The 25,776-nt window shown below is 30.2% G+C and overlaps 1 protein-coding gene across 8 annotated transcripts in view; it reads right to left on the bottom strand.

Annotated features, from left to right (window-relative positions):
* Positions 1 to 25,776, bottom strand: part of LOC100877022 (uncharacterized) — a 286,611-nt gene that overhangs the window by 30,968 nt on the left and 229,867 nt on the right. For 5 of the 8 annotated variants that reach the window (XM_076534881.1, XM_076534880.1, XM_076534879.1 and 2 more), the window contains exons 4-5: positions 12,646 to 12,766; positions 11,482 to 11,663 (exon numbers count right to left, since the gene is read on the bottom strand). In XM_076534881.1, the coding sequence (XP_076390996.1) occupies positions 11,482 to 11,663; positions 12,646 to 12,766 (303 nt within the window). Of the gene's footprint in view, positions 1 to 6,252; positions 7,334 to 11,481; positions 11,664 to 12,645; positions 12,767 to 25,776 lie in introns of those variants that run through there. The other 3 variants (XR_013039187.1, XR_013039188.1, XM_076534884.1) reach the window with 3 other exon arrangements.

The following is a 25,776-nucleotide window of genomic DNA, read 5'->3' as shown; positions in this document are numbered from 1 at the left end:
GTTAATTCTCGAACGTGGACTAACGAGGAACCTTTGTCAGAGTTTAGTTAGAGTCTTTCACGTTGAATTAAAACTAAGTCACTTTTGAGCAAGATCGGGTTAGAGTCCCCTTCGAGCAACATTGATAACCATACAGTACGTATAGTTTACTGTTAGGCATTTTTTCTAAAGTACTTTCGGGTCCCCGTTTCGCTTGTTTTTCGTTAAAACTGGGCAGGATTAGATTCTCGCTTTGTCGGAGTCGAAACATTTTAAACTCAAGTAAAATCAAGTCAAGAACATTTCTTGTAAAAAATCACCTTAACCGACAAATACACATAATCATTTGTAATTCCGGTTTTGGGAAAAGAATATATTTTCAACTTTTATTTTTAAACTTAATTATTGCCTTTGTCAATTTATAACCAAAGTCCTAACAAACCCACCAGTCGGTATATCTTAGCCGCTCGAGGTATACTGGCATATCTTTGTTACGAGCACAACTATTAACATTTCCTGTGACACCCGGCATTAGCCATACGTCGGCTACTTCACATATCATTTTCCTGGGGCACCCGGCGTTAGCCATACGTCGGTACATCCCCGCGTCTTGACCAATCCTGTGACCCCCGGTGTTAGCCATACGTCGGCTAGTTCACGATAACCAACCTCCTGGGGCACCCGACGTTAGCCATACGTCGGCTCATTCCCGCGTCTATTTTCCTTTGGCGCTCAGGTTAAGTAACAAACCTGAGTTAGCCTAGTAACACTATCTTCACCAAAATACAGCCCCCAGCCACGCGGCTGTGACCCCTCCGGCTCGTAACATTATAAACGGAAGTAAATGCAAGAACGAGGAAAAAGTTTGAAAAAAATATAAAAATTATAATTAAAATCGGAAGAAATAAAGGAACGTATGTCTCGTTTAGTTAAAAACATTTAAATCTCTGTTCAAATTATAATACTGAAAAAAATATTTTTTACATAAAGTGAATGACATTAAATTATTCGACAGTTTTCAAGATTACCAATATTTATTTGTATACAATTGTACATATTTTTTTTATTGAAAAAAAATACATTCAGATTTTCATAATAACATGTCCTTGAGATGACCTTGGATTTCAATAAATTTTATTTAAATAAAATTTGTTGTAACTTTCACTTAAATCAAATTACATATTCAAAATGAAACATTCCAATTAATATGTTCATTAGATAAGTATAATTATTAAACAGATCCAATGATAACAATAATACTGTTTTGCGTGAATCTCACTAATTTATTAGTTAATTGATACTAATTGCAATTATTGAAGTTGATCGATGTCTCTGATTAATTAATGAAGCTTTCGTAAACCAAATCAACGATTTATATCACTGATTCTATTACTATTTACCGTGTTGTGTAATTATTATTGAAATAGTGATTATTCATGGTTATTACATATCTTGAAAATCCTAATCCAAAATTTGGAAGTTAATTATCAATTATACTTCTATACCACAGCAAATTAATTAATATTTCGTTAATTATTGTCATAGTGTTTTTGTTCTTCAAAAACCTGTCAACATAATTTTTCTTTCCTGAATTTTCCTGCTTGATATATCACTTTTATTGATTTTTATGAATACAATAATTTTTCCCATTTAAATTAAATTATATTTATAATTGCAGAAATGATATAATAGTACAAAACAGATGCAATAAATAATGTTATATTATCGAAAAACTTTTTAATATAAGTGATCATTGTTTAAACAACATATATAATTTCGTATTATAAATAAACAAGGTGAAGTGGGCTAACAAGGGACATCACCAAGGTGTCACACGCCGATTTTAATGAAATTGATATATGTTGTAGCTTTTTAAAAATCATTTGACACGTATTTTTTTATATCTGCGGACATCCATGTTGAGGGGGTGAAAATAGCCCTCAAAGTTCGGGGTTGAAAACACATTTTCTTTAATATCTCGGAAACTAGAGGGAGTAGGAAGGTAAATTTTTTTTTTAAATTGTGTAGTTTTTAGTCAGGAATTTAGTTAGTGTCAAAAATTTCGGGAGGAATTATTTATTTAAATAATATATTAAAAAAATGCACTTTTTTTCAATTTTTTATCATAAATGCAGTTCGATTTTTTTGCAGCTTTGTATACTAAAAAAATAGATCAAAATAGGGGATACGTGTTTTTGGAATTTTTTGTTTATTGCAATTTAGCAATAATTATTACATATACAATTTTCTCCTACTTTTTACGAAGTGGGTTGCGATCTGTTTTCGAAGAGTGTCAGCCCTTTTTATGCGATAATTTGTCACGTCCTTAACAATTGGATAATATCAGATGTTTATTGTTCCATCGGTAGCCAGAGAAGGTTCAGCAGACAGGTATAAGTCCGCCGCAATACCAGTCGTCGTAATACGGAACATAGATTTCTATGGTCAATGAAACTTTTAGCTGAAGATATAAGTTTATTTATTTGACTTTTAATAATGAATTTCTTCATTGAATTTTATTATTGTACACACTATATAGCATAATCTTCTGAAGCAAGCATTCAACTTTAGCTTAATCAATTTTTATTACATTGTCTTTTGTGAATAAATTTGTATCTAAATTCAATAAAACTAAAGGATTAGAAATTTTATGAATAAAATTTTTTCAACTTCGAAACCTATTAACATGAAATGGTTGAACAAACGGTAGGGTATTTTTTGCTATTTTTAATATTTCCTGTTTTTTACACTGTTTCTTACCTAGGGATTGATCGTCATAACTTCTTCTCGCTATATCTTTTCCATGAATCAAGAAGCAAAACAGTATTTTCTGGTTCACACGGATCAACAAAATATTGGTGGGTTTTTAAATGAAAGGTTGTTCCATTTCCTCTTAATTCGCAAAAATAAGAAAGAATTAGGCATACGTCAAGTCATTAAATATAACCTCTTGTTGCATTTCTATATCCGTATATGCGCATTCTTTATACATGTCGATTGCATCTGTTATGCTTTGTGCCAGTTTAACGTTGTTTCGATTTATGTGTACTTCCTACTTATTAGAGTTAAATATTTTCATTAAAATGCTTATAACATTAATGGGATTAACATCCATACTTATAAAAAATAAATTTTACAAATGTTCAAAAAGGGAAACAATAATACAATTACCATATACTTATTCATATCCACTTTCCTGCAACAGTATATTTTGAAATAATTTTCGTAAAGAGTTTCATTGGCCATAGAAACCTATGTTCCGTAAAGCGATGACTGGTACCGCAGCGGATTTATACCTGCCCGTTAGACCTTCCCTAGCTACCGATGGCACAATAAACATCTGATATTGTCTAATTGTTAAAAACGTAACAGATTATCGCATAAAAAGGGCTGACCCTCTTCGAAAACAAATCTCAAATTATTTCTCCGTAAAAAGTAGGAGAAAATTGTATATGTAATAATTATTGCTAAATTGTAATAAACAAAAAATTCCAAAAACACGTATCCCCTATTTTGATCCATATTTTTAGTATACAAAGCTGCAAAAAAATCGAACTGCATTTATGATAAAAAATTGAAAAAAAGTGCATTTTTTAAATATATTATTTAAATAAATAATTCCTCCCGAAATTTTTGACACTAACTAAATTCCTGACTAAAAACTACACAATTTAAAAAAAAATTTACCTTCCTACTCCCTCTAGTTTCCGAGATATTAAAGAAAATGTGTTTTCAACCCCGAACTTTGAGGGCTATTTTCACCCCCTCAACATGGATGTCCGCAGATATAAAAAAATACGTGTCAAATGATTTTTAAAAAGCTACAACATATATCAATTTCATTAAAATCGGCGTGTGACACCTTGGTGATGTCCCTTGTAAGTGCAGACTGGTTTTTGTGAAGTTGGTATTTAAACGTAAGTATTTTCAGTCTGCTATGTAAATATTTAACGCTGTCGATATCGAACGCTTTGCACAATTATTAGTATTTAATTAATATTAACTAGGACCTTAATTTTCCTTGTACATTTTAATTTTGATAGGAAATTGTTTAAAATGTCAACTATTCTGCACTTTCCCCGAAAATGGGGTAAGAGCTTAACTTAAAGTTAAATACTTTGAAACTTTATTTCATGTGCAATGGGCAAGAGCAGAATTATTAACAAATCTGCTATAAAATGCTTATTACTGCATTATGCAAGTACTCTATACTGCAAACAAGTACTCTTAGCTGAAATATAAAAGGAAATATAGTGAAACAAAACAAGGAAACAAACATACTAAATGGAGGATTTTCGCTCATATTGTAATAAAAATAGTCTGTATACGCACTTGCTCCGTTTACGGACTTACCCCACTTCACCTTAACTATAAAGATCAAAATTGTGTATAGAATAGAAACAGAAAAACGTATTATACTATTAGAAAAGATTAACAGAAACCTTAAAATCTTGTAAAAAATAAACTTAAAGATTATTTTTTTCATCAACAGATTAACCTTACGAAACAGTACAATTTTGTTCTCTGAAATTTTTTCGTGCGACTAATAATAACAGAAGTGCTTAGATGTTCCCATTTAGATATACCGTTAACCCTTAAATGCATGAGTGGGGTCCGCAAAGGATCCCAGTGTTGCATTTTTTGTGTAAACATTTTTAGCCGCGCCATTTGTGAACTGAAAGTTCAGCTATTTGCTTCTGTCTATATTTATGTTATGTTCAATGTGTTTACAGAAATAAATTGTTGCTTTAATCAAAGTTAGCACAGAATTAGGTAAGTGGGGTCCTCAATGGACCTCATGTATGCATTCATGTTCCTAATATTTAGTGTCTCATTGAACACATATGTTAGCGTCAACGAATTTTAGAAAGTCGTCGGGGGTAATTAGCCTGTGCTATTTTGCCTTTGAACGATTTATGACATGGATAGACTGCGTGAGATCTAAGCGAAAGGTTGGAAATTTTGTTTTCTGTTATGACTTTCCGATTATATGTTTGGATTAAAATACTTGTTTTTACTTCTACAATAAAGATCTTTAGATGTCATTCCTCTGTTTTCTCAATTAAGTACATTTTAATCTGGGTTCAATTGGGGACCCCACTTATGCATTTACGGAATTTTTTGTTACCTATACACTTAAGGGTTAAATCCCCTTAAGGGGGGCGTCATTCTCATTTTTTCTACGCACGCGTCTCCATTGAAGTAAATTGGAAAAAGATGGTCTCACATAAGGTACCTTTTCTGGAGAACCAGAGCACCTACATGTACGCCCAAGGTACCAAATTAAAGCTAAGGAGATGACCGACAATCTGGGTAAAGTGGAATTTTTTTTGTAGGCCTTCAATTTTTTTTAAACTGGCCATAAGTGTGGCCGTTGAGGTCACAAAAATGAAGGCCTACAAAAAAAATCCACTTCACTCAGATTGTCGGCCATCTCCTTAGCTTTAATTTGGTACCTTGGGCGTACATGTAGGTGCTCTGGTTCTCCAGAAAAGGTACCTTATGTGAGACCATCTTTTTCCCATTTACTTCAATGGAGACGCGTGCGCAGAAAAAATGAGAATGACAGCCCCCATAATTGTTCAGGAAAGCGTCTTCAGTAGCAGCTTGATCTCCCAACCACTTTTGAAAACCAATCTCAGAAAGTGAGTCGTTAGCATAACAAACACCTAACGTCAATCGATATCAATTCACGAGAACTTAGATCCGTTACGTCAGCGGTTCAATTCTCAAGATGCAATGAAATGGGTTGCAGTGTTTCCTTACACGGTCAGACAAATAAATTCAATTCACTTAAATGCTCGTAAAGGAGGTTCACTTCAAATACATTAGTTTACAGATTCGTATAAGTTCACAAAGAGCTTCAAGAATTCTAAAATATCAAGAATGTTAAAATATATAAATAGTTTTATGATTTTGCACAAAACTGATGTATAATTCACACAATAATCAACAACAAAATAGAAAAATGAATTCAAATATGCAAATAAAGATAGAAAAATGAATGAAGGATAAAATATAAATTAATATACATATTCATTCTTCATCTCGACATAGGTATAAAGAAATCTTAATAAATCTTGTAATTTAAAAAAGAAAATTCACAATTAAAAGCTAAAATTCTGTCACTCGTTAACGGTAAATAAATTTACATATATTACTCAACATATACTTACTTAAATAAAATAAAATTAAATAAGCACAAGAGATTTATAAACAATTAAATACTAATCATGTTTCAAGTGATTTAACTTATATATACATAGAATCGAAGAAGAATACTTTACATCTGGAAGGTTCGGCAACATTCGGAAGTCAGACAAAAGTAGAAACTATTCTAACCAAAGTATTATTTAATATTAATGTTATTATTATTAACATATTTATCGATGTACAGTTACTGACATTAATATTCGAACACTGAAACACTTTCTGTAAGCTAGCGCTATTTGGATACAATTTAAATAGGGCAGTATTTTGTTTTGTATAAAAACTTCGGATAGGTTCGGAGACGTTCGGTAACGGTCAGAAGGATCAAGTTAGCTCCATTACAACACTGCAGTGAAAAGAAACGCTTCCGTGTCGTACGTAAGTAAAGACTATTTGAATCAATGTATTGTTTAATAATAGTGTTATTATTGTTAATACATTTATTCGTGTACACCTAAAAATAGGTTCCAGCATCGATCCACGACACTACCTTACTAAAAGTAAGATTAATCAATTTGCCCTCCGAGTAGCTCCATCGCTAGCCAATTGGAGTTTGCGTACACCTGTTCCACTTGAAGTCCCGTTTCGCAGTCGTACGTATCAATAATAAACGAGTCCCCCGTGAAAGTCACTGAAGCAAATCGCGAAGCTTACCGGGCGAGGAACAGTCGAATAGACTGCTGACACAAATTGGCAAAAACGTGAAACGAACTGCTAACGAAGAATTCTCTGTGAAAGCGTCATACTGTGGCTCGTGCTTCAGCCAAGATATCAACGTGTGTATTCCTTCTATCCTCTCTTCGTCTGGCTTGCGCTGCTTTTTTTAGAACTCCACTAACTTGGAAACTTTAGTTCGCGTAGAGTAAATTGGATGATAATAGACAAGCGTGCTGCTTGGAAGCACCGGCAATTTAACCGGTGTCATGTAGCCCTTTTCTTCGTCTCCCTTGTAAGTTGCTGCAACCTGATGAGGCGAAAACCCTTCTTGGTCAAGATGGTAACGAGGCAAAAGGAAGGACTTGGTTACAAGTTTCACAGCAAAATACCTGACCGTTTGTGAGTTAACGTGATGCACACCCCAAGACCACCATTTGACCCCTCGGTTATCCTCTTACGATTTTGCCTTTGAACCTGATTCTCGCTGCTGGAATGTCGTTTTAGGGAAAGAGACGTTGTCAGAACAACAGTAACACACGTGTAATAAAATAAATCGGATAATTACCTTGATCATCGTGTCACTTACGTTTGAATGCTACACGAATGTACTTGAGACAATCATTGATTTTATAAGTTGAGTTATAATTTCTTATTTATCATTCTAATGATAAGTAATTTTATTAAATAGCAGTGCAGAAATATGAAGTATGAAAAATTTGGGAGTAAAGAATTTAGTTTTACAGTTTTAAACTATGTAGTTTTATTAAATCGATTCTTCAAAAGTAAATTATTCCAGCTAGATTTTTGCCATATTTACGAACTTTAAATAACAAACAAATTTTTAAATAACAAAGTTGACCTTTGTAAAAGTTGAGTTATTTGGAATGTGCAAATTGGATGGGACACCCTACATCTTAGTAATAAGAAATCAAAATTAAGCATTTGTTAATAACTTATTAAGAAACTACTGTATTATATTTATATTAATATACTATTCAATTACAAGAAGAATTTTATTGACTTAAACACATTGTATTCATGAAAATAAAATTAAATATTTAAAAAAATTAAGCAAAATTGATTATTATACCGGATACAGAAATTGTATTATATTTCGTAGAATGTTACTACATAGTTTCTTTAATCTTAATAATTTAATTTGATATCGGAAATGCTGTGTTTGCATATTTCACTGTTTCTCTTTTCGTTTTATGATCGTTCCACGCAAAAAACTAATTTGGTCAGAACTCAGTGTTGGAAACTACGATATTAACTCGACACCGAAACACGAAATAACTCTAATTAACACAAGTCAAAATAAAGTTGCGAAAAATTACACGAATTTGCTGAGCAGAAAAAGTAGATCGTTTTCCTAGAATATCGTATGACCGAGTTACACGACTCACACGAGATTTACAATAGTTGATAATCTCAATTTTGTTGCATGGTTCTTATCTGTGTGATCAAAAAACAATTACTCGAAATAAAATTACATATGACATAGCAAATTATTGAAGAATAAAATGTAAAGGTTAAAATTGGAAATGAAATTTTAAAGCAGTTTTTACAGAATGAATGATAAAAAAAACTATACTATTTCTTCTAACAATAAGTTTAGGATGCTTCTAAGGTATCTAGGTAAATCTAGGAATTTCTAAGGAAATTTAGGAGAAATCCTAAATTTAGAGTGAACTACTGTTTTCGTATAATCATTATATAAATAATTAAGTTTAACTATAGAAAGTATTATATTAATTTATTTTATTTATTCTCCACAGAATAAATTGTAGATATTAACAGTAAAACAATCTGATAGAAACAGAATTTCTTGCTTACAAAGACATGATTTAAATATAAAACCTGAAAGTCATTGCATGTTATGATTTTATTTTCATCAAAAACTTAGGGACATCAAGGACTGAATTTAGGATGAGTGTACGAATTCTATTATTTCTAAGATTATAAATAATATTGCAACATAAGTTGTAATATTTCGTAGTATATTGGAATGAAGTCCACATGTTCATCCGGGACTATAAAATTGACGTATCATAAACCTACGTAACGGTTAAATATGTATAAGTTTTGAAGAGTCGATTTCCCCTTGACGATTAAGTGGTAAAATATGCAACAAAATGTGTTCATTTTTATACCATTGACATTGAAAGTCATGGACAGGTTCTGTGGTGAAGCTAGCTTAAAATTTTCTATTGACATTGCATAGAATAATAATTGCATAATTGATAATAACAGTGTTATTATTAACTATTAATTATAATTACTTAGAAACAATGATACAAGAATTAGCGTTTAGAGAGTGGAAATTACGAGAAATATTGTTTAACTCTTCACAGTCCTTCATCCAAATAACATTTAGCACACCGGGGCGTTCAAAACCCTGGTCACTAAAGTTTCTCATTGTTTTAATTTGAAAAAAATTATAAACAATTTTTGAAAGTTGTTTTAATATATTTCACAGCTGATTTCAGTAAATTTAAAAATTCAAAAACGTAAAAGAAATTGAAAAATGACGGTTTTTTACAGAAAAATTCTAAATTGTTGGATAAGCAGCTGCAATCGTAGCTGGACACTCTTGAGATGTAACAATTTGAGAAAAAAAATAGTAAAACCAGTGTGGTCTCAAAAAAGATTTTCATTCATATTTTCAGGATATACAGTAGCTAAAATTGAAGTTAAATTGGCTGGGGTTGTTTCATACCCCAATGTGACCGTTACGGGTTGAAGCTATTATGAGAATCGTTTGCAGTTATAATATGTCCGTCTAGAATTTTGATTGTCTAGAATTTAGACTGATTTTGTTTAAAATATTGAACATTATTGAACAAACTATATACTATATTAGAATATTGAATGAACTCTAAAATAATATATTATAGTATATAATAAAAAAATGATGGTATAATAATAATTTATAATATAATATAATATAATAATGTATATTAAATAATTATAGTATATTATATTATAGTTTGCAATAATATATTAGCCACATATTCGAAGTCATTTTAAATTATAAATTTAAATAATTTGTAACGCTGTTACCTATTCAAAATGTCATTTCATTCGTAATTATATATTATTTATTGATTGTTGCAAAGTATACATATACAGCTATAAATCAAAACGGTACAAAACGGTATCGAGTTATGATACATTTTTAAAAACATTAAAATAAATAATGAGTAATTAGGAAAATTAGCAAATAATTTACCTAAAGACCCTAAATTGCAGCAAACTATAGTAAAAACAAAAGTTAATTAGCTTTAACTCTTCTAAGGATAGATACTGAAGTAATAACCTAACTTTGTGTTACGAATTTTTGTAGTTTACAAGATATTTAACAGTAAAGTTAATAACTTTTATTATCTTCGAAAGTGTAGGCTAATTTTTTTCAACTGTTATTTCGATGTAATTAGTGAAATGTCAGTCGAGTGAGTGAACTACTCAATTTTTATTATGTGTTTCAGAATAATGAATGTATTTCATTTACTTATTAATCCTATTTAATTATTACTTGAAATGTGAATAACAATTCTTCTAAAAGGCAAATTAAAATTGCAATTTAATGAAAAAACTCCCTATTAAAATTCTAGTTGTAATTTATAATTGGTTAAACTAATTTATGTCAACATGATGATGTAAAATTCAAAATACATTTTTAAAACTAAATAAAATTAATATTGAAAATATTGAAAAATTAATTACAAATAGTAAACGTTATATTCATTCTTTATTTCAAGAAAGAGAAAACGAAAAATTAAAACATTCTGAAAAAATTGCTCTAAAGAAATCCAAACTTGCGACAATAATGAATAATGGCAAAACTATTTCTTCAAAAGATAAACAGAGACAGTAATTTTGGTGTTGAACAGCTTATAAATTAATAATTGTGGTCCTTAAAACCAATGTGTACAAATTTGTCAAAATATCAGAATAACAGCTTGGTTCCATTGTTATATAATTATTTCCGTAAGTAATAATAATAAAAAATAATGGTAAACGTATATGTCCTACTTATAGAATTTATTTAAAAAAAAATTAATCTAGAAATTTGTAACTTCTTTGCAAAGTATTGTAAATTTAGCAAAGCAACAGAAGACACAGTAAACATAATTACAGAAAATAAGAAATATTTGCACAATATTGAATATTCCATAATTTTATTCATTATAAAATCTGAAGTGCTTAAAACATCATTTTTAACAAAACTCAAGAATCATGTAGCAGATTTTATAAAGCACGTTTGCAACACAGTGAAAAAACTATATTAATACAGTATGACTACAATGTGTACAATATTCTCATAATATAGTAACAAATTTTTTCAAACAAATATTTATGCTGTAAAAACAAGTGCCATTAAAGAATTAACCGGTATATGGAGTTCCAGTTAAAAAGTTAACACGAATCGTATTCCATAGGACGCAAGAAAAATAAATACTGTTAATCCGTGCAACGCTAATTACATTTCTGTAGCTATTCTTTGTTTATTTTATAATACAACCAAGATCAAATATGGGGCACATTTGGTTGTCAGAAAGCAGAGAAAGAGAAAAGATGACAGAAAATATGAAATGAAAGTGAATAGAGTACATTGAAATATGTTATACTAACCTGGATAATAGACAATTTCGTTAAAAACGCTATAGTTTGCCGCCGGTATTCCGAGCAAGCATTTAATAATTGCCGCTCCTGGTAACTGTTCGTCCAGCAACTCCATTTCTAATGAAATAGAGTATTCGCTCCCGAAAGCTTGTGCAGTATTGACCTTCACTGGTTGCTTCAGTGGACGACCTCTGAAAAACGAACAATGCGGTCACACAATTAGTGTAGGTCTCTGAAATAGGGAATAGCTGACGTGATTCTGAATCAGATTTCCCTTTGCAAAAATGTAGTTTGAAGCTTCGTTTTTGAATTATTACGGAAAAACACGGACCAATCAGAACGCAAGGATTACGCATGCGCAGACGCGAGAGCGACAGCTTCGAGCCTAGTGGCTGAGCGCGCGTAATCCTCGCACTGATTGGTGTGTGTTTTTCCTTAATAATTCAAAAACGAACCTTCAAACCCTATTTTTGCAAAGGGAAATCTTATTCAGAATTACGTCAGCTACGCCCCACTACACCAATTATGAGATACCCTGTATAGATGATAAATTGACCCAAGAGACGAAATCGGGGAAAGGGGGACAGTAAAGTTATAACTTTTGATTAAGAATACATTCATTAAATAACATTTTGAAATCTAGATATTTGCATACATTTATAATCTTTATACATTTCAATATTTCCTATTCAAAAATCTACTAAAACAAAGTAAGAAGTACAGCAATTAATTTTGCATAATAATTTTGATTTAAACAAAACAATTTATCCGTTTCATTGTTGTAAATTACTATTACGCTACTATTTTAAAACATTATGCTATTTTGTTTTCTCTTTTTTGTTTTCACGTTTTATAAATTTTATTTGCAGAAATGAGTGTTTTAACTAGCAATAAAAATGCCTATAACTTATGTTTCTGTTTTTTAAAATAAAAGTATATGTTGAATTATACCAAAGAAACTCACATTCTTTTTAATAAGCATAACATTTACTTTTTAATAATATGGTAAAATAATAGTTAATAAGCAGGGATATTAAGAAATATCGCCCAACACGGATCCGACAAAAAGAAAAAAATTGTCAGGTGATGTCTGGATAATTTTTTACCCAACGTCACCCTTCTCGTCTACACGTTTCTACATGCTGAACGTATTAGAAAAAATTGGATACGTACTCGATGGATAAATCCAGTGTCGGCTCCGGATATAGTCCTTCTGCGTTGCACGTTATCTTCACTCCGTTTTTGCCGTCGATAATCTTCTTGTGCTGAACAAGATCAAACTTCTTCTCCGTCGCTGAAACATAAAAAAGCTCGTTTAATTTGTATAACGTGATTTTTAATTATTAAATGAGTCGTTTATGTTGAAAATGAAACAAATTCATTAAAAAAGAAGATATAAGATAATTATAGATAAAACTTGATTTGATATTTTAATCTGCAAGAAATATACAGTGGAAATAATTGAAATTCCGTAATAGTTGAGCGATGGAAGCTTGGGAGATTAACGATATGGGAAAGATGTTTATTTTGATAGTGGTGCAACCTTAGACTGAAATTATTTTTAGCCAAATATATTATGGTATAATTTAACTCCAGCAAATTTGAGTAATAATGAACAATACTGTAAAAAACTACAATCTGTATAATATTTGTGGTATGGGTAACCTTAATATAAGGAAGATTGTACTGTAAATCTGTCTAGGTATCATTGCTGATTTTCATTCTCAGCTTGCAAGTTTTAGTTTAGTTTCTAATAAATGTTCTTATTTTATAGTATCGATGCACAAAACCCATTAACAATTTCACTGTTATTTGAAAACTTTTGGAATTTTGAAATGAACTCTACGACTTTCTTCTTTAATTTAACAATTTATTAACAATTTTTATTACGCATCTTTAATATGCGCTTTCAAAATTTATTCCAATTGCCACGTGCTAACCGTCGCGATCCAGCAACGGATTCGCGCGCCGTAAATTGTCGAAGATTGCCGAATCGTTCCGATTGGCTCAGGTACATCCTATGGAAAACAGTTGTGCTTGTTTAACACGTTCACGCCGGGGCGAATATTTACATTTTTCTTCGTGGGGCGGGACGACATTGTTAATCCTTTGAAGCTTCGAACGCGCTAAATACGAGATCAAAACAGTTTTGACATTGAGTTTTCGAAACACACATTTCTTGCATCAAGTGTAAAGGTAGGTAAAATTATCTTTTCTTCTATAGAGGCGATTAGCACTTTTCATTTTTGAATTTTTCACAGAGAAATCGAAGAATGTGAAATAGAAAAGAAAAAACGGTCAAGAAAACACACACATTTTCTGCAATCGTTCAAAGGGGCTGCCAGAAAAACAAGAAAACGATGTAAAGAATGTTACAAACAATTATCGAAAATACAAGGTAGATTATACGCCGCGAAAAAAAGTAAAAAAGTAAGAACATATTGTGAAAGTTGTAAGGGCCAGTCCGCATTATGTTTAGAATGTTTTAAAAAGTTGCATGCTTATAAATAAATAATTATTATCAATTTAAAATATTGAATGTTAATGCTTATAATATTCAATTTTTGTTTATAATGTTGACAAAAAATAAAATAAACTTATTTTTTGAAAACCCACCTGTGATGCACGTCGCCCCACGGGCGACATTTTATTTTTTGTTTGACTGTTCTGAGGGGCAGCGTGACCCACCGGTGGGTCACCCCAGCGCGAACGTGTTAACGTTCCTTTTTAACGTAAATTAATTACGTTATTGTATTGCAAAATTGTATTGTAAAAATACAATATGTAAATTGTATTGTATTATAGTTTATTTTATTAAACTTTATTTTAGTTTATTTTTGTTGGATTACGTAGTCACGATATAAATGTTTTTGTGGATTTTAGCTTTGCGCTTTAAACTGCTTTCTGTAGTAAAAAAAAAGTAATATTGAGAAACCCGAGGAAGAAAATGAAACATGAACGAAGGAAGCAAAAGTGAGGGTGTATACAAATGTAGTTGCCAATACTTTTTGTTCTGCTGTTTGTCGAGAAAAGTTTGTGACATGTGCGCTTCATTAGTTCTAAATTGAATCCTTCGCTCGCAGCTGTTCGTTTTTTGCACATCTCGCGTTTACGATCAATTTTAATTTAATGTGAATATTGTTTCAAAGAATGTCGATAAAATAAATAACTTTAATGATTAATGATTTTAAAACATAAAAGGAAGACAAATTCTTTTTCTTCCATCTGTTGTCGAATCTCATAATTTTGAAAATAAACAGTAACTGGTTTTCTTGAACAAGATAATTAATCAATGTCATGTTCGTTTACTAGATTTTTTTTTTAAATATATTGCAGTTGCTTCGGTCTGCAGTAAATGTGTTTTATATACTCATTTTATATTTTCATTTTACGAATTATAATAAATAATTTGATGACCATTTGCAAATCCAGAAAGTTTATATTTTTATATTCTTTACGTTTCTTATGTTCTTAAATTTCTAAAGTGAATTTTTAAATATAATTATATTAAGATTTATAAATTTGTAAATTTGGAAGTCTAAAAACTTTATATTAATTGAATAACATGAAAATCGAAAATTTAAATATTTCTAAATTTCTAAATTTGGGAATCTAAAAGTTCAATACTTCAATATTTGTAAATTTTCAAATTACCGTATTTCTAACCATGAAAATTCAGTTATGTAAAACTTCAAAAATTCAGAAATTAATTCGATATTTGCATATTCATATATTTAAAAACTTGAAAATTTAAAATATGAAAAATCTGTAAAATCGGAAATGTGGTGATTAAAAAATGTAGGAGTTAAAAGCCTAGACAATCAATTCTGCGTCGAGGCTGTAGAAAACGTTATTACGGAATGATTTCAGACATAGTCAAGAAATTGAACATTCAATTCTCGGTCTGGCTATTAACGAACGGCGAAGGGAAAAGCAATTTACGAACATCCGTCCAATCAGAGCTCGGTATATAAGGTTTAGAGGTGGATATTTCGTGGCGGTCACACGTACAGTGATAAAAGTAAAAATCAAGTAATGGATACACCGCGTGTTGCCCACGGAAGACGACGCTGCATTATCGCAATAATGCCGGACGTTTTCTTCAAGTCGGGTTACCTTTTCTTTTTCTTTCTTTCTTTCGTTCCTTTCCTCGCTTCGCTACATTGCAGTGGTCGGCAACTTTTATTTTCCTGAAAGAGTGGTTGTCACGATAGGGGTAAGGTAAATGCGACCAGGAAAATAAATTGCGAACGTGTCACCCTGGCAGAAATGTTCAAATTATATCGCCGCTCTGGTGCTTGTTATGTTCGTGTCATCGAAAAAAAGTCCAAATGTCAGACTTTGCCCAGATACTAGCACAAATATGAATTCTACCACAAGCATTAAACTGACCAACCTTTGATAATGTTGATATCTTCGTTTCAGGCTCAGATGGACGTTTAACCTTTAGCTAAAATAGTGATTAACGACCTTTTTTATTTATCTCGCCACAGGAATAAACGCCGAAAAACATTTTTTACCTCCTGGGTCTAAAATTTCAGTTTATAATTAAATTGCATTTCATTTTCCAATTAAAAAATTTAATTAAAATATTAAGGTATGTAATCTTTAATATTGTATTCATATTAATTATTACATTATTAATTACTTTATTAATAATTTGAATTATTACATTATTAATATTTTTAATTTTAATAATTTTTAAATCAATTTGTGGATAATTATACTGTTTATTAACATGGGTTATTTAAATGAATATTAATATTAAATTTTTATAAATTGTAGAAAGCTTTCTTCTATCCTGGTGTTAAAATTGCAATTTATGATTAAATTGCATTTCATTTTCATTTTAATATATATAATGTATTGATTTATTAATTGATATATTGACTTATTAAGATTTGTTTATTAATTGTAAATACAATTTATCAAGAAAAAAATATATTGTTTAAATGTGAATTTAATTCACATTCAAATGCAGAATTTTCATTTACTACTCAATTTTATTTAATCGCCTTAGTAACTTAATTTTGATACTGAAATTATTTTCATTTTACCGTAGATGCGTTTAACAAATTCATTTAACAATTATTTTATTAATATTTTTAATTCTGTTAATGTATATGTAATTTTGTTTAATTAGATCAAAAGATAACGTTGTTTGTTTGTTGAAAAGAGTGTACACTAAGATGCCATTATTTTATGGTTTACAACTATGTTATAGCTTTCACGAAAGTCCACTGTAGTACATTAGGAACTTATGCGATGATAGAGTACTTTTCTCTACAATATTTAACCACTAGTTGACATAGGGCGTTAACTAGTCAAATCATAATGAAATCTCCTCTCCAGTCTGGTTATAATCTATCTATGCTTCGTTAACCTAAAATCAGTCGCGGGTTAAACTGGTAAATAGATACAGTAAAGTCTGGTTAGGCGTTTACTCAGTCTGTGATCATATTTTGACGCTCATGTAGGATAGTAAATGTTCCGAGAAATTGAATGAACAAATAATTTTCAAACTTTCAAATTCTGTTACCTTTGGTGGTTAAACAGTTTCAAAATATCACATTTCTGTGCCCTACAATGTAAACTGTAAAGTAGTGATTTAATAAAACTTCAACACTTTAGAACCATACATAAATGCTTATTTAATTCTCTTAAAAGTTTCTCTGAAACCGAGAGAGACAGAGAAAAACAACTCCTTGTTAAATATTAAAGCGAAACTGTAGTAACCTTACACTAGTCTGTTTTTATATCTTAGCCTGTGTTTAAAGTATTTTTTCCACATCGATACACAAATTAATCATTCAAAAAAAATTCACCAAACACATTTTTATAAAATATAAAATTTAACTTCATGCAATACAAAAATTGATATCGGTTAGAAATTTTTGAAGACATCATGAATTTTTTATTTAAAAATAAGAGAGAAACGAAGAATAAAATTTTTTGATTTTCGGCTTAGTTCTCAAGAAAATCGTATTTCAAGATTCGCTGTTTCTTCGCTTTTATGACAGCGTCATTTTCTGTCGAACGACGTAAATGCGCATGGTGCTTGTATACGATGCCTACACAATACGTGAGTGCTATTGGCTTGAAAAAAAGACACAAACAAAATTTTCAGTTGAAATTTTACTTTTTTTTTGTTACAAAATTGCTTGTTTCCGTTGTCAAATGCGCGGTTACGCTCGTCAAATTACGGAAGTATATATTTACGGTAACGTGTTGACTCTTCAGTTTCTGTATAATTAATTGCTCACATTAATTAATTCTCACTTTCAATATTATTGTCGATCAATGGTAGGGAAGCTAAATAAACATTGGTTTTATATATCTATGAATAAGTATAGTCATAACGATTTTAAATAAAAAGTAACACGATTCGAACAATCTCTTTTCGCAAACATGGACGCGTCTTTACTGCGTTATTAAAATTGATCGTCTTTTGTTTCGATCCTTCCGACCGTCCCCGAATGTTTCCGAACCTTCCCGAAGTACGTATACACACTATAACCCTCCATATTGGAATTATAATTGCTGTATACCGTTTGTTTAATATATTTTCATAAAAGTCTTTGAATTTAAGATCTGTATACCTTAAAAACCAGGCAATTTTCACATTCTATCTACTAACTATAATTGTCGTTTAAAAATCTTATATTTTGGCTGAAGTATGATGGAAAACAATACTCATTTAAGTCGCTCTACAGAAAACGTCATCGCATCAAAGGAACATGGTGAATTTTTCCGTTGGATTTTCTTCATAACTAAATCGGAAATCTAAAAATTCCACATTTATTTTTATTTTTCCATAAGGCGTTTCCTCGTGTTTGATAGCAGATGTCATTCGGTCGGACCTTGCATAATATGATTTAAGTATTCAGGTACTATAAACACACAAAGCAGAGAAAAATCGAACAAGAAATACTCTCTACCTTCTTGTTAGATTAAAAAAAAATGCAGCTTAACCTGTTTGACATTAATCCGTTAACTGTGGCGATCTTTTTGTAAAGCGCGCACCAGTGTGTGTCGCGATAATCAAGCGATGGCGAGTTAGCTCTTAAGAATTTATGAATCCATCTCAAATCATTTACACTTTTTATTTGTTTATTTCATTTCGTGTTGACCTCTAAACATTTTAAACATATTACAATTTACGAATATAATTTAGTTTTCGCCAAAATTACATTTTAAATATCAAATTATAACAAAATTTTACGCATGGCGGATATAGTCGTCATGACACAAAATTCTGCCACATCTCCATGACGGATATAGTCGTCAAACACACTTAACTGGTTAACCTGTTTGACATTAAATACGTTAATTAAAGTAGTCACGTACAATTGTAAGAACAATTAGAGATAACTATTGATTATAGAATTAATTCTTTTTGTTAGTTTCGTTCCTGTTTGCTGTTTCTTATTTTGTCCGTAGGAAGTGCCTTGTACGAAATTCTTCATTACCTTTGTTACCTTTCTCTTGACTCTAAGAAAGCATTACACGGCGAACCGACGTCGTACAGTCATGGACAAATCTGGCTTCCCTTAGGAATAATCTGACAATGAGGAGAGAGCAAACGTATCATTTGTTTATTTTTAGGAATTTTGGAAATTGATAATTTGGGATCCTTGTGATTTGGGAACTTTAGGATTTGATGTTCGTTGAACATACAAAAGAGATCTATTGCAAATCTCCAATTTCCTAATTATTAAGTTCCAAATTTTTAAATTTTTAAATTTTTAAATTTTTAAATTTTTAAATTCTTAAATTTCAATCTTTTTAAATTCCCAAGTTTATCAAGTTTGTACATTTCTGACTACCCCAAGTTCTCTTATCTTCTATTCCTAAATTTGGCGGTTAAGCTAGCTAAGTGGAATTGCTAGGAAAAGTAAAGGAGAGGGAGAACGTTTCGTCGGGGACCTACTAGTGGACTTATCACTAAGGCGTTCTAGCAGGCCCTTGCTTTAGACGCGGGGATGTAAGTAAGGGATGGACAGGAACTATATATATAAATAGGAAGGCTCTTTGAGTACTTACTAGCGAGAAAGTCTAGGTTTCAATCTTATGCGCCCTCTAGTGGCGATAAATGTGGGAGTGAAACCGCCACACTAAATTTTCAAATTTTTAGGTTCTTAAATTTCTAACTTTCCAAATTCCTACATTTTTTAATTCCCAAATTTTCCAAATTCTCAAATCGTTAAAAATTAAAAATTCTTAAATTCCCAAATTTTTGAACTTTCAAATTCTCATGTTTTTAAATTCCTAAACTTTCCAAATCTCTTAATCTCCATATCCCTAAGCTTTCTAACTTTCTCGAAATTTAGACATTTCTAAAGTTACTTAGGGAAACCAATCTTGTTGTTGTCTGTACCGAAGAGGTTAATTTCATGCTGAAGTGAAAGTTTGAAGAAAGGAACAAACACGGGATTGTTCCAAGACGTATACAATTCTAATGAAACAACTTGAAACATTTTAACCTAGTTGTTCCGTTCTATACCGACGGGAAGGTATTAAAATATTTCGAAACTTCTACTTGAAAATTAATACTTTTACTCGGCATTTGAAATACCAAGAAAATGAAGAAACTTACAATTAGCATAAAATCTTGAAAAGTTTTCAAATCTGTACCAGTTATCGTAATTGTGAAAGAAATATTGGCGACGTTACGAATCGATTAACGTTCAATGAATTCATGCTTGAAATGTGTATTAAAAATACCAAACATGTTTAAAAAATGATAACAAATAATGCCGTGTTAAATATTCAATATCAAGCTAAATGTTTAAAATGTAAACTTCATCGTAAGCTATATTTATTATAAAATTATGTAATATGTTTGTTTTAATATCAGATTTAAGTAACATCGTAAATAATGAAGTGAAAATTAACTTACTAAACAATAATTGTGAATATACCATTTTGAATTCGAGGACAAATATATTTTATAAATGTTGTCGCTATGAAAATAAGTGTAGTTTAAAATTAAAATTAATATATAAAACAAAAATTCTATTAATAATTGAATATATTAAATAAATATAATTATATTAATTATATTAATAATTGAATAATTGATGTACTCAAAAATAAATATAAATAGAATGTTATAGTATTATTAGAATCATTAAAACTTTTTCAGTATTAATTAATCTTAAAAACGAATTAAATATGATAATTATTTCTGAAAGGAACTGATGCAGGTTAACCCAAATAAATTATTAATATTATAGAAAAAATAAAAACAATAAAATGTTATAATATTTAATGGTGTAATTTTTACATTTTCGACTGAATCTGCAAAGAAACAATATATTAATTTGCAAACATTTATCAACCAATAAATGGTTCAATTGCGGATAAAATACGTCCAACCATTAAACTCGATTATTTAATCTATCTATTTGCATATTAATTCTACATTTTGTATCAATTTTGCGGACATTTCGGGAATGCAAAACGTGGCACGATATTATAGGTTTGAATGCTATGTTGCTAATTCGGAATACCAAAGATTAATATAATTTATGATATCCCGAACATACCAATGCTTTTGCTTCGTTGAGAGCAGCCAACATCAAAAGGGAAAGAAAATAATTATTTAAATAAAAGAAATTTAAAAAAAAACACGTTTTTAAAACGGACTAAAATAATTTTAAATAATTTCTACTAAACCTATTTACATTTAGAACCCCATACAGATTGTCCTGACAATTTGTGACTATGAATTTTTAATAGCTATGAAAATACTTTTGAGATTTAATGCAAAAAATGCATAAAATTTGTATTTAGTTAAATAATGATTTTCTGCTGTTTAATCTTATGAGTGCTATTTTTTTCTTACTTTTTTTTTTAATGCCGACTTGGAAATAAGAAAAAAATAGCACTCACAAGATTAAACAGCAGAAAATAATTGTTTAAATAAACAAAAATTTTGTGAGAGTTTTCTGGATGAAAAACGCTTTCTTTCTCTATACATATACAGTACATACAGGATGGCTCGCTACATTTTGCCATCTAGATTTGCGTCATTATTATTACTCATAGCAAACAATGTTTCAGATGAAGTTGAATGGTTTTGAGAGGGGCATATACTGGTGGTATATTTTTTTTGTAGGTGGACGTGCAAAGGACATATGAAGGTCATTAGTGTTTTTTTTAAATGAAAACGTATACTTTTAATAGCATCAGCTGATACTCTTTCATGTTCTTTATAAAAAAAGTATTAATCTATTTATGTGAAAAAATCAGAGAATACGTTATGCATGAAATTCGATGGTTTTGATATAAAGTAAAGATGTATGAATAATTCAGCGATGTAGTTTTATTTTTAAATAAACAATGTAATTTTATTGTCCGCATTATCGATTCATATTAAGGTTCAAATTTCTTATTACTGGTAATACTTTATAAAGTACAAACAAAATAAATTATTTTGATTTATTTTCAAAATAAATTAGATAAAACAATTGTTATGTTTAATAAATAGAATTAGAGGTAATTAAAGAAGCAGCGCGCTGGGGAGAATTATGAATAAATCAGTTCGAGTGTGGTGAATCGCGTGCAACTTAGCAGTTAAAAAAAAATTGAAACTTATCAGTTGACATGCTATTTGAGAATTAATAGTACATAATTTGGTTCAGATATACGTTTATAATGAAAAGCTGTTGTAGTAGAATAAATAGGACAAAGAAATATTAAGTGATAATACCTGTTGACAAGCGGAAGTGTATCACTATTTAACAAAATTAATTGTGATAAAACTTTAAATGCAGAAAAATATACTATTTTTAACTATTGTAACAATAATGATTAATACAACTAATATTAACCATTTACCGTTGAATTTATTCTATTCCATTTATTGAATTTACAAGATTTGAATAAATCTGATCTTTTAAATAATCTCACTGATAAAATTAAGGGAATTTAAATCAGGTGAGTGTGGTAGCCAAGATATTGAACTACGAGTGCCAGTGAGTTTATTACTATACTTATTTTTTAAATATTGTATGACCACTCATGAATTCTGTCCCGACGCACCATCTTACTGGAAGAATTCTAAATTTCGTCGCCATGAAGCGCTTTAGCACATCTTTCAATAACAATTTTTTTAAAATCCTTCGAGAAGTAATCATTTTTTTTAAATTGTATCACAGTACTTTTTTACCCAGAATGGCGTGAGAAATTCTACTGTAAAAAAATTATACCTTTGCATAGCAAAGAATAGTACAATAGATAATACAAATATCACTGTACTTCTAAACAAAAGATCCACGAATAAAGTATTAGTTCAACCATTCATCTTTCTTCTGTAACATTTTCCTGTATAAACACTGATAACGAAGTTATAGCTTGATACAGTTGTGTAAATCACCCACATATTTTCTATATTAATCTTTCACGACTCTCTCCTTTGATTTGACAATTTATTAGCTATTTGTATTACACGACTTTATTATTCGCTTTCGAAATCTCTTCTGATCGCCACGTGCCAACCCTCGCGAACCGGCAACCGGCTTACACGTCGTAAATTATCGAAGATTGAATTGTTCCGATTGGCTCAGACGCGTCCTCTCAGAGATATACAATTGTCCTTTTTTTAACGTTCCCTTTTAAAATTCATTACGAACTGTGGTTTATTTTATTAAAAACAAATATGGCTCAGAATGATTTCATCGAAAGCTATAACTGCATCTAAAAATGAAGCTGATAGTTTAACATTTCTTTTTAACAATAAATATTGTTTCCATCAATAGGTAAGTTTTAAAGTCAGAATTTGCGATGCAAGCACCGGGTTCGTATTCAAACCCGAACTTTCCCAAGAACCGTAGCGATGGGCGTAACTTTTTCGGTGAAATACCGAGAGGTTGAAGGCGCAACACCAAACAACCAACTGGTTCGAGTCGATGAATTAAATTGACAGAGAGTCAATAGTGATGAAATCGAATAGCGTCGAGCGGTGTTTAACTTTTTCCAGTTAGAATTTTTAATTATCCACGAACAGATTGCGACCGCGGTACACTGAATTTTTCCCTTTTTCGCCACGAGTTGCTCATCTGTTTACCGTCAAACTAATTTGTCCCAAAGACACGCTGCTCCAACTTCATTGCAGCAAATATTTGCCACCTGTTGGAGAAATGTTTCGCTTTCTCGTGTGCCACCCGTGCCAGCCAACAACATACTCTCGCAGGTACTATATTATGCATATTATATATCGAATTCCGAAATAGCGAGCATCTGTCGTAATTTGATGATATAAAAGTATACCAAAGTGACAGGTATTTTATATTAATTTAACAGTTTTAATTTACTCAAAATGACAATATCACTGTTTTGTCTTGAATATAGAATACATATATTAGTCAATTATATTAGATTTGAAAATTTTATGATTTGGAAAAATTTGAATTTGAATATTTAATAATTTAGAAAGCTGGAATTTTGGAGATTTGAAAATTGGAGGAATTTGAAAAATGAAAGTCTGAAAATTTAGAAATTCGAAAACTTAAAAATTTGGATATTTAATGTTTGGAAAGTTTGACTCTTACACATTTTAAATTTAGAAATTTTGAAAATTGGTGATTTGAAGAAATAAAAATTTCAAAATATGAGAATTTGCGGAATAGAAAGTTACAAAGTCAGAAAAGTAAAGTAAAGATATTTGTAACATGAAATTCGAAATGTTGGAAATTCAGGGTTTGAAAATTTTTAAGTATGAGATATTAATAATTAGTTTTAACCTTCATAAATTCTGTAATTTGGTGATTTGTTGTTTTGAAAGTTTTAAAACTTAAAAACTTGAGAATTTAAAGACTAGAAATATGAAATTTAGAAACTTGAGAATTTGTAAACGGAGTTTGGAAATTTAAGAATCTTGGACGTTCAAGATTTAGAAATTTAAAAATTGTAAAATTTGGATATTTGGAAATTCACCAATTTGGACAATTATAAATCTGAAGATTGGAAATTCTAAAAATTTCATTTTTTAAAATCAAAATTAAAAAAGCCTTAAATTTATAAACGTTCAAAAAAATTTTGGAAATTCAGAAAATTATATTTCCCTTACCATAATTTGTAGACGCTTAAGTTTTTCATAGTTATCTATTAACATACAAACACCTATTTTATCATCTTTTAAAATTAATATTTTTTTAAGAAAACGTCCCCATCTTTATCAAATTTTAAAACCCAAATATTTACCATAGTTATTTACCTGTTACAGAGATGTATTAATAACATCAATTAACAGTAGAGACGAATTCTCTCCAATTATACATGAAGTAATTACAGTGTATACCCAATATACATTTTCTCACAATAACAGAGAACATTCTGATATTAATTAACGCACTACTAATTATTACATGATTGAAATTCGAACGGACAGGGAAATAGACGGCTAGTTTGATTTTATCAAGTCGGTACCTTTGTTTCATGTCGCGTTGCAATTTCAAGAATTATTTCACGCAACATCACCCTAGCTCGCTTGACGTTACGTCAAACTACTAGAGACGTGTTACATGACTTGATAAAAATTGCGTACTTATCGCATGTCACAAAACACGCGATACACAAAGGCTGCAATGTATTAGCTTTGGAATTAAAGTCGATGTCGCGAAAACAATTGTTATGACACTACATATCTCACTTTTCTGTTTTCTATATGTTTATACTAGAATTACCACGCTAAAATGGCTGGTATTACAATTTCACTTTAATACTTTTACTTCACTTTACACTTACTTCACTTATTTACTTCATTTTTTTCCGAGATGATGTAATGATTTTTACAGCGATAACTAAAGATGTAATACAATGAAATTTATTTTGGTTTTATTTATTCAGAAACAAAATTATTTTGAATCATTGCTAGGGCCATCTAACTTATTTACTACTTTAATCCGCGACTGGCCCTGGATTAACGAAGTACAGATACATTACAATCAAGCTACGAAGAAAATTTCACTGTAATTTTAATAGTTAAAACTCTGACAACTATTGTTTACTAAAGTAAGAGTAAAAAATATCATATCTATTTATACTCTGTGAAAAATAGTAAATTTAATGTACATTTGTGTATTGTTATCTATTACTTTTTAACAATTATTTTCAGTATTAATATCGGTGGCAATTATTAAGATTAGTCATTATTTACGTACACATTGTTAGGTTTCAGTGCTTATATTAATAATTTGTAATTCATAATATTGAAATATTCAAAAACACACATTTTTTGTATAATTGACTATACTTCGGCTCATGTAATGCACTTTTCTCGAGAACCATCATAGATAGAGC

This window comes from Megachile rotundata, chromosome 8, assembly GCF_050947335.1.
Source record: "Megachile rotundata isolate GNS110a chromosome 8, iyMegRotu1, whole genome shotgun sequence".
Lineage (NCBI taxonomy): Eukaryota > Metazoa > Arthropoda > Insecta > Hymenoptera > Megachilidae > Megachile > Megachile rotundata.
The sequence above is the reverse complement of the archived record's forward strand: the minus strand, read 5'-3'. Positions and strand labels throughout refer to the sequence as shown.